Source organism: Odontesthes bonariensis, chromosome 16 (genome assembly GCF_027942865.1).
Source record: "Odontesthes bonariensis isolate fOdoBon6 chromosome 16, fOdoBon6.hap1, whole genome shotgun sequence".
Classification (NCBI taxonomy): domain Eukaryota; kingdom Metazoa; phylum Chordata; class Actinopteri; order Atheriniformes; family Atherinopsidae; genus Odontesthes; species Odontesthes bonariensis.
In genome coordinates, this window is record NC_134521.1 from 7,625,979 (window position 1) to 7,642,611 (window position 16,633).

At 39.8% G+C, this 16,633-nt stretch overlaps 1 protein-coding gene across 1 annotated transcript in view; it reads right to left on the minus strand.

The window, feature by feature from the left end:
* The window catches only part of fat3b (FAT atypical cadherin 3b), a 75,503-nt gene that overhangs the window by 40,127 nt on the left and 18,743 nt on the right, over positions 1-16,633 (minus strand). The window contains exons 6-21 of the mRNA XM_075487369.1: positions 13,822-13,883; positions 12,415-12,729; positions 11,317-11,527; positions 10,557-10,628; positions 8,514-8,650; positions 6,183-6,458; positions 5,748-5,958; positions 5,382-5,596; positions 5,029-5,187; positions 4,229-4,350; positions 3,879-4,061; positions 3,646-3,760; positions 3,273-3,542; positions 2,596-2,946; positions 1,422-1,595; positions 743-1,273 (exon numbers count right to left, since the gene is read on the minus strand). Coding sequence (XP_075343484.1) covers positions 743-1,273; positions 1,422-1,595; positions 2,596-2,946; positions 3,273-3,542; positions 3,646-3,760; positions 3,879-4,061; positions 4,229-4,350; positions 5,029-5,187; positions 5,382-5,596; positions 5,748-5,958; positions 6,183-6,458; positions 8,514-8,650; positions 10,557-10,628; positions 11,317-11,527; positions 12,415-12,729; positions 13,822-13,883 — 3,404 coding nt within the window. The remainder of the gene's footprint in view (positions 1-742; positions 1,274-1,421; positions 1,596-2,595; positions 2,947-3,272; positions 3,543-3,645; positions 3,761-3,878; positions 4,062-4,228; positions 4,351-5,028; positions 5,188-5,381; positions 5,597-5,747; positions 5,959-6,182; positions 6,459-8,513; positions 8,651-10,556; positions 10,629-11,316; positions 11,528-12,414; positions 12,730-13,821; positions 13,884-16,633) is intronic.

Genomic DNA, 16,633 nt, shown 5'->3' on the forward strand with positions numbered 1-16,633 from the left:
ATTTTACATCCAGGCACGTTGTTACAAACGCCGGCCTTGTCCTATTTCATATGCACATTTCCCTTTGGCAGTGATACAGTTGACAGTTTTAGTACACCCGAATAAAAAATGGGCTTCTACATGAAATCTGTCAGAGGAAGGTTGGTGAATCGACTTGTGTTATTAGGTCATGATACCCAGACAGAGAAGTTGCTGTTGAGTTTTCAAATATATCTTACTGGTATTTGGTGAGAAGGGTGAACAATACGTGCTTTTGCTTCAGCCTACATTCCTTTTGGACCATTTATTTTGTATTTATATTGTATTTTGAGAATTTGTCAGATAGAGCAAGTATATATGTTCATTTCATTGTTTTTTCTTCTTCTGTACTTTGTCTTTGAATAGTCTGAATAAACTTTCAAAGAATCAAGCTAAAGATAAATAGCACAACAGGCCAGTGTCCTAAAAAGTATACCATGCATTTACATTAATTAATTATAAAATAGATATTGATAATATAGCAAGGGGTAAGATTGAAACACAATGAATATCTATCAAGTATACCAGTCTTACAGTAGGCAACAACAATAACACACAATAAAGCCATCCCCTATATGCAAAAAGAACACTAAACTGGTGCATTACTCCTCTGCAGGAATAAATGATTTGGCATCTAATATTTGTTTGCAAAACGTCTGAAATGTAAACAGATAATCAGAGTACACATTGAACTGACTTAACTAAGACACACACGCAAACACACCTGTAAAACAGACGTTCCGGTGATGGAGTTCTCAGACAGGACCGTGGAGTAGGAGGTGTTCTGAAACAGCGGGGGGTTGTCATTCACATCCAGAACAACCATGTCCACATCGACCTCTGACTTTGCCCCAGTCAGTGTATCAGTGGCCTTCACTGTTAACCGGTAGTATTGAGTGGTCTCATAGTCTAATGGATAAATCACACCGATGACTCCTGTGTCAAAGCCAATGTCAAACTGCAGGGAAGGGTCTCCATCTGTGATGGTGAAGATGATGTCCTGGCCTTCAGGACTGCTGGCATTGATGCACAGAACAGAGGTGGAGACAACCACATCCTCTCTGACAGTGATGCCATAAAAGGGCTTGTCAAATACTGGCATGGCTTTATTTACAACAGTTACAGGCAGCTCCACCTCGCTGGACAGACGGGGGATGCCTCCATCGGTGGCTACGAGAATCACCTTGTATTCTGTATTGGATAAATCTGCTTCAAAGGATTTCTTTAAGATTAGATCTCCTGTCGTAGGATTCACCTGCATAGAATTGAAATTGATATTTTGCAAGGTAAGAAACACACCACTGTACAAACCCATGAAATTTCAAAATCGTTACGAGATATATTGTAGCCTCCCATAGAAACTAAGAAAATTCAATTCAAAGCAGGATAATCAAAGCTATCACCTCAAAGTTCCTGTGCTGCGTCTTAAGGCTGTAAGTCACTTTTCCATTTGGACCGTAGTCCTGGTCAACAGTTGAGACCCTGAAAACGGCTGATCCTGGCTCTGCCTCCACCTGAACTGCAGCATAATAGGGGAGGTTCACAAACTCTGGAGCATTGTCGTTCACATCCTCCACCTAGAAAAAGGTAGTCATTTTTAGAAGAAAATATCCGACTTTTAAGGGGGTGTAACATTAGATAAAACTATTCATAACAGCTGTTGTGTTGGTAACTGTCAGTGTAATACCAGCAAAGGCATCTTAGCCGAAAGATTACTAACCTCAAAGATTTTTAAATAGATTAACAAGTTTATTTCGGTGTAGCTAAACATACATAGAATCTGATTAGTCCCTTGTTTCACAGAGGACAATTGATTTAAAATGTTCAAAGCAGACATAAGGTACATAAAAGAGTTTAAAGAGCTTCTCGACTCCTGAACAAAGCCGCAATCTAAGTCACTGACATCCAAAACTGCAGATGGGCATAAATAAGTGAATAAGCTGATTCATAAAGAAAAATAAATAATTACAAAACTATTTTGACAGACTAAACAGAATAGACATTCAATATGAAAATTTACATTAAAGTTTACATTAAAGCGGGGCTCTGCATCTAATGGAAATGTACATTTAATTTTGGCTTCCGACAGTTACGAAAAACAAGATTATCAAGATAACACAATTTGGGAGGTGTATTTCCTTTTGAGATGACGCTCTAATTTAGGCTTAAATACAACACTGCACTTTTCCTAACAGCAATGAAACGTTGCCTTTGGTTACCCAAATTCACCCCCTGCCAGGCCGAGATTTTAATCAAAACTTTGATTTCAAGGAGTCCGATGAACAACAAGGAATACGAGCATGAATTATTTCATCTAAAGATCAATGCAATACCCTCACCCACTGAAAAAGCACTTTAAACGCCAGAAACAATTTGCCATCAGCACTGAACTGAAGTCCAGCTCCTGACTGACAGTGAGCTGTCATACCGTCTCACCCATTACATCTGACTTTGTACAAGGATTCTGTCACTCCTTTCACTAACTCACCTCATCTGTTCTGAAAATACCTGTAAGTGGCAAAAATCTCCAGCGTCAGAGAAGACATATTTGCACTCTGCAAAGAACCCTGCACCCACCTGTACTTGCACAGTCACCCTGGCCACTCTCAAAATCTCATCCTCTCTGCTGACTTCCACCACCAGCTCGTAACTCCCCTTCTCCTCGCGGTCAAACGGCACGCCAGTGGTGAGCACCACTCCACAGGTGGGTCGGATGGTGAAGCGTCCTCCGGGGTTCAGCAGCGTGTACTTCAGCGGCTCATTAAGGCGGTGACCAACTGTATTTACAACAGTGACTACAGTGATATTGGGTATGTTCTCTTGGATGGAGGCGGAGTATACCGGGAGAGTGAAGAGGAGGCCGCTGTCTATAGCTTCTCTCACAAGCACTGTGACCGATGATATGCTGGAAAAACGTCCATCCCATACCTTAAAGAAACAAAACATTGTATTTGTATTGTATTATGTTAAACAAATATTTTATATATGAATAACAAGTAGTTAATTGGTAATGTATTTTCATTAAACATTATGTACATTGCCCTTTTGTTTCACGAGAAAAACACTAAAAACCACCCTGCATTACCATACACTGATTAAGAACAAGCTCTGAAACCACAGTTTTGCAAATGACCAAATGTTTTAGCCTGCCTGTGAAAATGATCGTTAGGTAAGCCAGTCCAAGCCTATCTGAGAAACAGGGAGTATAAATAAAAGTTCTGATATGTCATTCCCACCAACGGCCACTCGCTTACCTTCACATTAAAGCGATAACGGGCTTTATTGAGGTTCTGACTGATGACAGTCACAACCCCTGTGTAGCGTTCCACAGAAAAGTGCTCCAAATTGCTGTCTACCAGAGAGTAAGCCAGCTGGGGTGTGACAGACTTGTTAAGCTCAGCAGTCATGTCAGGGTCTAAAGCCTCAATCCTGAGGACTTCCACTCCCACGTAGGTAGGCAGCAGGAGGACCGTCTCATAAATATCTTGGGAGAATTTTGGGGGGGAGTCATTGATGTTGATCACCTAAGACAGGGGGAATACAGGAAAAAATAGCATCTAAAATAACATTGATAAAAATGGGTCAAAAATGGTTTGTGACGCAGTTAAAGCTGACTCATTGACTTGCCTTTATAACCACCTCTGCCGGGCTGTCAGCACTCATTGGAGGCTGACCGCTGTCTCGAACGTGAACCCGAAAGAAGAACTCTGGGAAGGTTTCATAGTCCAGAATGGCAATTGTTCTAAAAAGTTTACAACCATGCAAAACAAACCCATTACAAAATGTATTTGTTCATAAACAGGTGAATTAGATAAAACAGCACGTCACTGTTCTCATTTCTACAGAGCACTGGTACCTACCGAATCGACCCAGTCCCAGAATCCACAGTGAAAAACATACGAGCGGTCTCATCTATTATCTGGAACACTAACAGGGCATTATGATTGCGGTCATTATCTACTGCCCGAATAACCAAAGGTTTGCCATCCTCTCCCAGGACCACACTGTTGACTGGAGCAGCCTCGCTGACTGTGCCCACATACCTGTTTGAAAAAAAAAAAAAAATAGGGAAATGCTAAGGAAAGTAACACTCTCCTTAATTCACAATAGACTATTGACACCTTCAGTCAGAGCTCAACAAAGCTGAACAAAAAAAACAAGTGGCATATCAGTACCAAAGCTCTACTTATCTATACATCAACACAAATACCTGGTTTGTTGGAATTGAGGTGGGTTATCATTCACATCCCCAACTTGAACAATGACAGTGGTGCTGACCTCCACTCCAGCCATGCTCAGAGCACGCACCATCAGAAAGTAGGATGTTGTTTGCTACCAGAAGAAAAAACTCCAATTAGCTTTCAAACAGCACCAATTCTCCAAGGGACACACGTGAAAAGCTTTTCCAGGTACTTGACAGCTAGGTTGTTGCCAGCATCATGACCAGCTTGCCAAAGTACTTCAGGGGAACTTTAGTCAGACTCACAGATTTAGGCTGTCAAGTTTTGTCTCTTTATGTAAAAACCAATTAAATCTGCATTACTGAGAAAAGGTTTCTGTGCTTCTCCTTATCAAAAAATGTTATATTGCTATTTTATAATTTTTTTTATCCCTTAATACTGGTCCAGATTTCCCTGACTACTAAGATCTCAAGTTTTTGAGGAACAATATAATGATAAAGTTTACTTTTTGTAACTTCATCAAAAACAAATTGGCCTGTTGTCATAACTTTCTGCAATGGTGCTCCATTAGTTTTCTCTTTTGTATTCTACATTTTTACCCATTTACATGCATTTTTTTTTTTCAAACTAGTTTACACAAAGTTACTTCAATTTCAAGTAGTTATTTCTTGCTTTCTTTTCTTTAAATTTTTAGAAACTGTCACAAATGAAGCCCCAAACTTTCTCTGAGAACTGGCATTTTGTTTCATACATCCACTGATTTTTTTATGACTCGTTTGCCACCGTTTCATTTTCACCAAACATTAGATTGCATTTCACATCAACACACCTCAAAGTCTAGTGGCTTTCGAGTAGTGATTACGCCAGTATATTGGTTAATAAAGAAGCGGCGCCCCTCGTTGCCTCTGATGATGTCATAAATGAGCGGTGAGCGACTAATGGCAGTAACAGTGGTCACATGTGTTCCAATTTTGCTGTTCTCCATTATCTGTAAAAGCAGAAATCAGAGATACATTCAAACATTTCGATGAGTCATGTCATCAAGATATTTACCTCCTGCAAATCAATCAAACAGTTACCATCCATCTTTGCCAAACACCTTTAACCCATCCTTATTCCACCTAACACCCCCTCCCAGCCCCCTCTCCCATTAAAGCATCGTTCCATTGTCTCTCTCGTTACCTCAGCCTGATACTCCTTCTGAGAGAATTTGGGTTTGGAGAAGTCAGACAGTATTAAGAAAATGCGAACTGAAGCTGTGGCCATTAATGGAGGAAATCCGCTGTCTGTGGCACGCACAGTGAGTGTGTAAAAGCCCACAGAGGTGAAATCCAGATTCTTTGCGGTGAAGATGAGGCCTGTGGCGTTATCAATGGCAAACACACCCCCGGTGTTACCTGTAAGTAGCAGCAAAGTTGTAGTTACTGATGTAAATATAGATTTAAAAAAAAAATAGAAACTTAATTCAATTTACATAGTTGTTAAGACCAAACATGAATGTCAACAAGCTTTAAAACAGACGAAATGTCCTTGAATACTAGTTCTTACCTGCTTCAATAGTATACGTGAGTTGACCATTAATCCCATTATCTTTGTCTAGGGCCGTCACCTGCAGCACAGAAGTGCCTAAAGGAAAAGTCTCATAGGCCATAGCATCATATACAGTGCTTGTGAAGTAGGGAATGTTATCATTGGTGTCCTCGACTGCCACCAGAATACGAGCCAGGTCACGGTTAAATGGAAACTCCTGATCCTTAACCTGGAGCAGGTGAAAAGAGATTTGAGCTGTAGAACAGGATAAATGTACAAATTCAGCTAAAATGGGAATACACAGATGTCAAGAGGGGCATCATTAAATGCAGAGCACAAGGAACAGGACGTGCAGTCACGCACACACACACACAGACAGCCTAATTAACTAACAGCCTAACAGACTAGTAGCCGAGCACAAACACAGAGCTTCTTCCATATTTTCCATCTCACCATAATAGTGAGGATGTGCTGTGTTCTGGCCTCATAGTCCAGCCTGTCCGCAGCATAAACAACTCCGGTTCCAGGATTGACCCTGAACAGTCTCATACTAGCTGGGTCCACACTGCCATAGATGGAGAAGCTCAAACGGGCACGCTCGTCCATATCCGACGCTCTGACCCGCAGAATCTCCATGTCAGCTGGTACATCCTCAGAGACGCTGATGTCATAGGCTGGCTGTGAAAAAACTGGTGGGTTGTCATTGCTGTCTTGTACTCTGATGAACACCTGAGAGACATAGAGGGAGATGTAGAAATTTGCAGTCACTAAGATGAGTACAAATTGGAATTAAGTGCTCAGTATATTGTCTCAAGAGACATAGAATTGGCTTTGTTAATAAGATTGTGTGTAGTTGTTGGGTAGTTTCTTTCCAGTATTTCTTTTTTACTTGCAAGGGGATAAACTAGTGATATACTATTTACAGCGCACTGAGGCAAAGCAGTATCTCTGGAACTTTTCGAAGCTGTTTTCTTTAGTATTATTACTCTTGAGCTAGACCCTTGTGAAAAAGTAAGTACAACCTCTTTCAGGTCTAAGGTTTTATGTATCAGGACATGGTCCTGTGATGGACTGGTGACCTGTCTAGGGCGAGCCCTGCCTTTCTGCTCAATGGCATTTGGGATGGGTTCCAGCCCCCTGTGACCCTGAAATGGATTAAATGGGTACAAGAAAAAGATGGAATCATAAAAAGCAAAATAATCTGCTCTTTACCAGGTCTTAAAATCAATGAATGCAAGCCCAGATGTCCATCAAAATATGATATGTTACACTGTGTAATTATTCTTTAAACATTATCTTAAAAACCAAGTAGACCCTTATTCCTTCCATAAGAATTAAGAGGGTAAGCAGCAGCCAAGAGTTGCTTGTCAAACACACTCGGTTAATTGATCATCGGCAAGTGTGGGCAGCCCTATAAAAGCAGAAGTTTTGGAAATTTTATGGTCTGGAGCATTTAGGTGTGTGTTAAAATAACACCAAGGATAAAATACATCAGCAATGACCTTGAAGAAAGCATTGTAGCTGAGTCCATCATTATGCAGCGAGAAAGATTATTCACATGTGGAAAACACATTTGCCAACCTTCTCAAGACTGGATGTCTCAGTGTGTTCACCCCAAGATCAGACCACGCAATGCTCAGAAAAACTGAAAAAAACCCGAGAGCTGCATCTCAGACTCTACATGTCTCTGTGAGTATGTTAACTGTGACGGTTATGACACTGCATTTAGAAAAAGACTAAACAAGTATGGCTTGTTTGTAAGGGTTACCAGGTTTAAGTCTCTTTGCCATGAAAAGAGCATGGCAGCATGGCTTGTTTTTACTTGGTTCCAACTGAACAAACCAAAAGACTCCTGGAACAGTGTTCTTTGAATAGATGAGACCAAAATGGAGATGTTTGGTCACTTCAAGTGGTAGAAGGAGTGAGATTTGGGCTTGTTTTAGCCACAGGACCTGGACACCTCTCAGCCTCTCATACCAAAGTATTCTGATCTTTAACGGTGAGGCCACCTGTCTAATAAATAAAGCTTGGCTGAAATTGGGTCAATCAACAGGACAATGATTCCAAGCCCTCCAGCAAATCTACAACAAATTGGGTGAAACAAATTTAAGACGTCAAGTTATTGCAAGAGCCCAGACCAAATCCAGACCTAAACCTGATTGAAATGCTGTGGAGGGACTTTAATAGAGCTGTGTATAAACAAATGTCGGCAGACCTCAGTGAAATGAAGCAACGCTGTAAATAAGAGTGACAAAAAATTCCTCCTCAGTGATGTGAGAGACTCATAATGTCCAACAGAAAATTACTGAAGTGCTGATGAAGGTTGTTCTGCATGCAACTGAATCATTGGGTTTACTTAGATTTCAAATTGCTTCTGGATTTGGCTTAGTTTTTTTAATTATTTTTTCTCTATAATAATGACATGGGGTGATGAAAAAATGAAAGAGGTTGTACTTTCTTTTTCACATGACTGTATTTTTGGCTTGGCATAATCCCATCAAGCCGCTGATATCAACATTTCCCTTGCAAGAAATACATAGTAGGCCAGCCAAGAAAACAGGAGCACAAGGAATGTCAAAGACGGTGTAACAAAAAGCCCATTTTATAGTCAGCAGGAGACGATTTGAAAAAAAAGGAAAAAAGAAAAAAGGAGCACAAGTGTTTGTAGGAAAGCTGAGAATTAACAGCTTCAAGGACAGAGATTCAGTCATTTTATTTGATGGGGATCTGGAGGGTATTAGTTGCAGTGCTTCTGCACAAATAACAAATCAAAACGTTGTGTACCTGTGTTGTGGCAAAGTTGGTCCCATCTGTCACCTGTACAGTCATGTTGTACACCGACTGCAGCTCTGCGTCAAGGGGCTTGGCCACCACTAGAGTCCCAACCCCAACTTGAAGGTCAAACTGCATGTCAAAGCTCCCTGAGATCACACACACACACACACACACACACACACACACACACACATGCACACACAAGCCTGTGAGCCACTTGGTATTCACTTTGTGTACCAAAATCAGGTGCTCTAAATTATTACGCTGTAATTGTTTTGGCGAGGTGCCTTCATCCGGAGCTGGAGGGTCTGTGGAATAAAATGAACTAAAATGCAATGTGATGTAGCAGTGAACCCACTTGGCAGAATGAAAGCTGTTAACAGCCATACAAACATCTGTCTTATCACTCCAAAACACAACCCATCACGGAGATCAGAAACCCATGGCCAGGTCTTTTCCACAGGCAGTGAGTGTACAGTTTAGAAGCGTAATGTTTGATTAAAGTGAAGCAGAGGATTGATACGTGTTAGGTATTCACCGCCATCCTTCGACTCATCCAAGCCTCTCTCGAGATATCTGGGAGCCTGAGCTCCCCTCAGCATATGAATACTGATTGAACATTTTTCACAGAATCACTGATGCGTGTTAAGTGGGTGCAAACCGCTAAGACTCGTGCTTTTGTCTTTGTTTGTTTTCTTTTTTTGGGGTGGGGGGATGTTGGTCAATATTACATGACAAGGGATCAATATCACAGAATTTTGGAAAACAAAACTCGCAGCATGTAGTTGCCAAAGAATTCTTTTTAGGGAGTTTAACCACGCCTCACAGTTTTTGGTGCCATCTGTGTCTTATAAACATACAATGAATCTTAAAACTTTTAAAAAATATTTTGCTAATAAACCAGTAATGACATTCCACATGTAAATAATTAAGTTTTGGCTCTTTTTTTAACAGCCTTACTTGCAGCAAAATGTATGAGTAAAAACTATAATATAGGAGTTTTTGAGTTGTGGTACTACTTAGTCATTTAGTATAAATCAACTTACTGTGTGTGTATCACACAGTCTCCCAGAACATGAAAGAATAAATATGGAGAAAATACTGATATATATATTCTAAATCAATGTCTAGAAGAATGCTACTCGTGTTTTACTTATTGTGGCTGTAAATATGTTATACCTGGAAAAAAAGCTAAACCGACATAATATTAAGGTTTATTGGGTGGGGGGGGGGTATTACCATGTAAGTCTCACTGACACATCTAGTAGTTATGGAGTAACATTACTTTTAATCTACAGTCATGCTTCTGACCACTTTACCAACATCACTGCATTAATCATTGTTTTTGTTTTTTTTAGCTGTAGTTCTGGTGTCTACCATCTCCTGAGGGACATATCTTGCTCTCTAGATGTGAAATGCTTTACTATGTCCACCTTGACCTATGACGTTTTATAGCTAATTTTGCAGTAAATACAAATGGCCGATGGCTGAAATGAATGCAAGGCAGCAGTGAAAGTGATCCTTAACAATAATGATGTAGGCTGGTTGACTAAACAGTTAGCAGAAGCTCACTGAAGCTGTCGGTTCTCAAATCACATGTCAATCCATGCATTTTTGATATACAGCAGAAATAGAGGTTAGAGTTTATCTGAAAACTAAAAGCTCATAAGTTACACCCAAATTAATTCTAACAGTGGTCTTGTTTCCCTGACATCAAAGTATAGGCAAGCAAGTTGTAAAAATCTGGAAATTTGTTATGAAAGCAGAATGCATCACAGTCAGAGGCAGAGGCAGTCTCTATCACAACACATGCACATTTACTTTCCGAAGCAGCAGCATTGCAGCTGAACTAATGAAATAAACCTGTCCACTTTGGACAGGGAAAACAAACTGGTGCTGTTTGTGTGCGGCTCAGTGAGAATCCTTCTTCAAATTCAGATCAATCAATTCTGCCTTTAGCTAAACAAGGTCACAGTGCTGCCTGCTACACTTTCTGAATTTTTTCTAATTCCTCTGAACCTGGAGGCATGGCAAAATTCACTTTGAGCATACCTGTGTCAAGAGAGCAGTTTCTTCCACATGCATTCTGTGGAATGTAGAACATTTCTCTGGCAAGCCGTCCACCTTATCAGTGAGAGAAAAGAAGACGAGTAGGTAATCAACATTCATTAGGTTAGAGTAGTCTTTTGATCTTGACATTTTTCACATTTATTTGTGCCATTAACTCAACTCGTGTAAATGGACTTTTCAACAGAGTACTTTAGCAACATATGAGTGATGGGTGGGCCTTGAAGTTAAAAAGAAATTTATTTTCTATTTTTTTTTACATTGAAATGTTAGTCCTTACTGACCAAAAGGACCTCACTGATATCAACATTAGGAGCAGCACACAACATAATAAACAATGCGTACATTTTTTAAATCTGTCTGTATGACATGAAGAAGTAGCTACAATCAATACATTTTCCTTATAACATCTCCACAGACTGCTAAACTTTTTTTTCAAAGACCAGAATCAAAGGGCTATGGAGAGCTCCCTAATAGTAAAGTGAGAGACAGGATTAAGCTTGTAAAAAGATTTACTGTTTTCACAGGAGCCAGAGAAGCAGGAGAACCCTGCTTTCCATTGTTTTTCCTGCCTGTTTGCATTTGACCAAATAAACAATAAAGAACTGAATGACTCTATATTTTATTGATCTTGGTTCTTATCTCAAAGAAGTCTGATTCATTTTGGAATAACACCAAATTTCCCACACAATAAAAGTCTAATACATTGCTCTTTACAGTTCATATTTCATATGAAATTACTCACCGATGATGCTGAACCAGACAGCTGTGCTCGACTGGCTGACAGCCACCACGCCCACCGGCTGGGCAACAGCAGCTGTCTCTGAAATCGAGAAGTTGTAGTACCTCTGGGTGAAAACTAGGGGCACCTGTGAGGGGACAGGTTTGCGAATCCATTCGACATGTAGTTTAACTGTAGACCAAAGTGGCGGATCACCACCATCTTCTGCTTTTATCTAAGAGTTGAAAAAAAAATATGCGGAGCTAAAACAGGGCATTTCCCAAGTAAAGAATGAATAATTAGCTTGATGCAGGGTTAGTCTGTATGAAATTAGGCTAAGCAAACTACAAACTACAAACAAGCTTTAAGTGGTGTATGTCTCTGCTTGACTTCAAATAGTTTGCCCCAACCTTCAAACACATTATAGTAATACAGCAAAGCAAAAATAAATCCAATAAACTAATAAGAGAACCAATGATGCATTCAACAATTTTGAAGGGGAGGATCTTGGTGTGTTTGCTCTCTGTGTTAATGAAGGAGGCTGCTTCAGCTAATCAAATATGAGTTATTTTTTCACGGAAACCAAGAATGAGCACAATTAATGGCACAAAAGGGGTGTTACCAGCTAATCAGTGAATCAGATATGCAGTGCATTTGCAAAAATTAGGTGTATGCGGAAAATGGCCACAACCACTGCAGTTTGTGCTTGTGGTTTGATGTAAGAAAAAGTCTAAAAAGGAGAGACACAGGTACCATTTCATGTGAAAAAAAATCAAAGGTTTACCATGTCATCTAATGTAGATAAATTCAGTTATACAGCCACTCTCACATTGCTACTAGTAAGTTTGCAATACCTGAATTTTTGTCTGATGAGAAATGACATTGTGTGTGTTTGTTTCTGCCAGCTTTGTATAGAAGCAGAACCTTATAAAGCAGCTGAACCCTGACTGGCCATGTTTTTAGAGGTAAAGCAATTGAGAGAACAGAACCCAGGGGAGTTCTGTGTTTAAAAGAGGTCACAGCTTTATCCCAAGTTAGACTTTGAGGAGTCTGCATTTCAGACATTTAGTCATCCCTGTCATGCTATTGAGTACTGTGTTTCAGTTATTATACGGCACTCACAGTGAGGATATCATAACTGCCTGCTGTCACCATCTTCTTTGATGACACCATACCAGTCCTGGGGTCAATAATGAACTTTTCCTCCTCGTTACCATCAATAACGCTGTATGTAATGTTGCCATTCACTCCAGAGTCGCGGTCATATGCAAATACACGATAAACGAGTTCACCGCGTTTGTTCCGGTCTCGTTCAGGCAAGCTGATGCGGTAAGTGACCTCCGGGAAGGTTGGCGGGTTGTCATTCTCATCGTTGATGTGCACTATGACCCACACTGTAGACTGCCGGGTCGTCACAGGGCCATCTATTACCGTCACCTGCAGTCACAGCCCAAACAAAAAAAGCAGATATACAACATAAGGTAAAAACACACTTTGTCATTTGTGTGTGAGACTGTCTTTCTGAGTGCATACATCTATTGACATCTTAAATATTGCTTGCACCGTGTGAGTGCAGAGCCACGTGGAGCTGAGATCCGGGGAAATCTCTTTGTATTATTGATCCCCTGGAAGCAGAGCCAGAGGTCTGATCACTGATCAATGGGATCAGATAAGGGTGAACATCGTTGTTGCCAGCATGACTGCTCACTAGACTATTAATTACAGACAGGCAGCATAGGCAGGCAGTCAGAACACTGGGTGGCATGCGGGGACTAACAGTCTTGTTGAAATCACTGGGCTGGAATATATAACAACAAAGACAACTCTACCTTCCACTTTAAACCCTTTTTTTTTTTTTTCTACAGTCCATATCACTGTTCAATACAAGCTCGTTTGCACATGATTTTGCTGCTGCCACTTTGCAGTATATTGTCATACGCTGGGTTATTAAACAGTACTGGATTGAAACGAACAACAAGAATCTAGAAAAGTTCACAAAAAAAAGCAGAAATGCTATACAATTCATAACAACACCGAGCTGAAATACTTGTGGGTCAGCTGCAGGTTATGTTCCTTTATTTCAAAAAGGTGCAAAGTGCCTGAAGATTCATCCGCATTTGATGAGTTGAAAGAAGAGTGTGAGGAAAACAAGTTTGCTCCTGTGTCTAAAGTCAAGAATCTCTGATTATCAGGCTCATCTGCATGCAGAGCAGCGGCAGCAACAGAAATGGTAATCACAGAGCTATCTGTATGCCCAGTGTCTCCACCTATCAAATGCCGGGCCGACCAACTCCTCTCCTCACTGTTCCCGTCCTGAGTGGAGAAGATAACCAACAATGAATGATTACATTTTAAAAATACTAAACCCTCGGCCCAAAACTACACTCATTCATCATGGTTATGAAGCCTTGAATGCCTGCAAAGGTTGTCCTCCACCCTGTCTTTGTTAATAGTGTGCTGTGGCAGGTGGCAGGGTAGGATAAATAATAATACTATAAACCAGTGAACACTGCTCAGCTTTTACTGTACCTCTAAAAAGTGCTCCGCTTGTTGTTCTCTATCCAGTTTTCTTGCAGTTGTCGTGATCAGACCTGAAAATCATAAAAGAGAAACTTCAGAGAACGAAAGAAGCAGATTTGTGAGTGAATAAAGAGCTGCTGTTACACTTTGTTTCTCTTCTTCCCTTTTCTAGCTGAAACCTTGAAATTAAAGCTGAAATATTGAAAAATGTATAAAGCACAAGTTGTTTGCAATTGAATTAATTTTATTAATGAGCCAGTAGTCATATGCAGTCTAGCCTGCAGTCCTGGCACAGAGAGTTACATTTGGCACATGTTCATATGGCCTTGTCTGGCTAATGGTCACTCGTTTGACCAATGAGCCAACAGGATGAGCAAAGCCATTGATAAAAGTTCAAACTGAAGCAGATTATTCAGATGAAGGTTAGAATGTTTGACAAACAGCACTGAAAATCAATGATTACACCTTTATTTCCCAGAACATAGTTTGTTTTTTTTTCCATTACGCTATCGATGTTTTCTTATTTCTTACTTGTCATTTGTCCAATTACAATTGCCCTCCTATCGTGTTTCCATCACACTCGCTGACATTCATTCGCGAGAGCCCATTACTCTTGCTTTGACAAAAGGCAAACATTAAAACAAGTATTTGCATTTAAATGTAACGATTTCAATCACAGGAGATATTGTCTCAAAAAGAAGCCAACTCCCCATAGCAGAAGAAAGAAATATTGTGTTGATTTTGCAAGGTTCAGACAGTGTGATCTTCAAGAGTTACACAAATTAAAATCTCCCCAGATATATATAAACACAAATCACAAAAAAGAGATTCAGTCCTGAAATTTTTCCCTGAAAAATGCTTGTATTCTGTTCAGCTTTTATTCTGTTCATGTCCAAACAGAGAGAAATAGTGATATTTTTCTCAGCTACTTTATCTTAAAACACTAAATAAATCTGCACAGAAAAATACACTGGTTCATTCAACAAATGGCCATAATATTGTCCCAGTTATGGAAAAGTTACATCAATTCCTTCTAGTTTTTCCATTCATATCAAATAGTTTGTAAGAAAGAAGAAGAAGAAAACGAAAAAATAAAGCACGATGCAAACTCTCAGTAAACTTTCATCAAGGCCTCAGACATAAAATAACTTGTTAAAGAAACAACAATTTTGAATCTTTAAAAACTTTAAGACTCCTGAAACATGATCCCATGAACTAGTATTTGTAGGCTCCTTTAAGCAGCCGCCCGACACAATTTAAAAGGATCTATGTCCACAAGACAGAGTAAGGCCATAAGAAGAGAGACATGGTGCTGAGGAACACCTGTGAGTATGGGCTAGAAATCCTAAAGACCCAAAAGGACAAACCATCAAAAGTGGTCAAGAATTAAAGAGCTAAGATCTCATGAGAAGTTCCTGCTGGTAGCGTCTATCTAGTCATTAGCAGTCAAACGTTTAGACACGCCTAGTTATTCATTATGGACGCATTGTGTAATTTACACAAAACAAGGCGTGTAATTATTTCGGTGTGGATTTTTATGAGGGGTAGTGAGGTAAATGTGCCTTAATACTGATGGTGTTTTTGTGCCAGTGTAATGAAGCACTGCGGTGAAATAGGATTATTTGGGGGGGGGGGGGGGGGGGGGGGGTGAATACTATGCAGTCAACACTCAATGGCTGCATTAAAATCATGGTCACTCACATACTCGCACACTTACTCAGGCATTCTCCTGCTTGCACACATCACAGTGTCACCTTGAGCTTGCTACGCAGGCTAACTTCAATTAGGCAAATTAGGAGTAAATCTAGAGCAGCGGTCACAAGCTATAGGAGAGGGACCAGAGAGGGAAGCGGGGCTTGTTCAGCAGAATACTGTAACAACTCATACAAATCATTAATCTACAGCTCATGTGCAGCTGCACATCAGATGTTGAACAAAATACCCATAAGAAAAACCCAATAAAATCAACTAAAAAAAAAATCTGCACACACATAAAATGTCAGCCTAAATAATAATCTACCTGAAATTATCCCACTGATGACAGTTCAAAGACATCCTAACCAAATAAGCCAATTACTCTTTAATATATTTTTTGAACTAGAGCAGCATTAAAAATCCAAACTTGAGATATAAAAATCACATGTATAGTTTCTGTTGATCATAAATACTGACACGGCTAAATAGTAAGGAGATACCTGGAAATGTACATATTAGAGCACCTTGCAAGACTCTTCAACGATGATAAACAAGCAGTTTGAATGCACAAATTTTCATCCACTTACAAAGCAAGACCATCAAGTGATTCATTACAAATAAATTAATAGATTTCAAATTTCTCTGAGATGTTAATCTTTAATAAATCTTTAATAAAACTTGCGCGGCACATCTCGCTCCAAAGGCAGAAGGGAAACATTTACATATACAGTACAGCAAAGAGGAATATCAAGCTGTGATCAAACTCGTTCTTTTGTTGCCTCGGGAAATGTTAGTTAATGGCAGTACAAATACAGCCCTGACATACTCTATATCACAGGAACATGGTTTATCAGTATTATAATTCAAAACAAAGAAGACTGTTATGAAGCTGTTGAAAGTTTGCAGCAAAAACTCACTGAGCTAAACTATGAATTCAGTGGTGTAATGTTTTTTTCCTTGCATTTAAATTTTTAACAGGTATTGAGCTCTATTTATATGCTTGCAGTTGTCACGCATTATATGCACCCCACGTGTATGCTACTACACTATACTTTTTGTGCTACTAGGAAGAATGTGTGAATGGCATGAATATACAGCATATCATTTAGTTATTGTAGAGATGAAA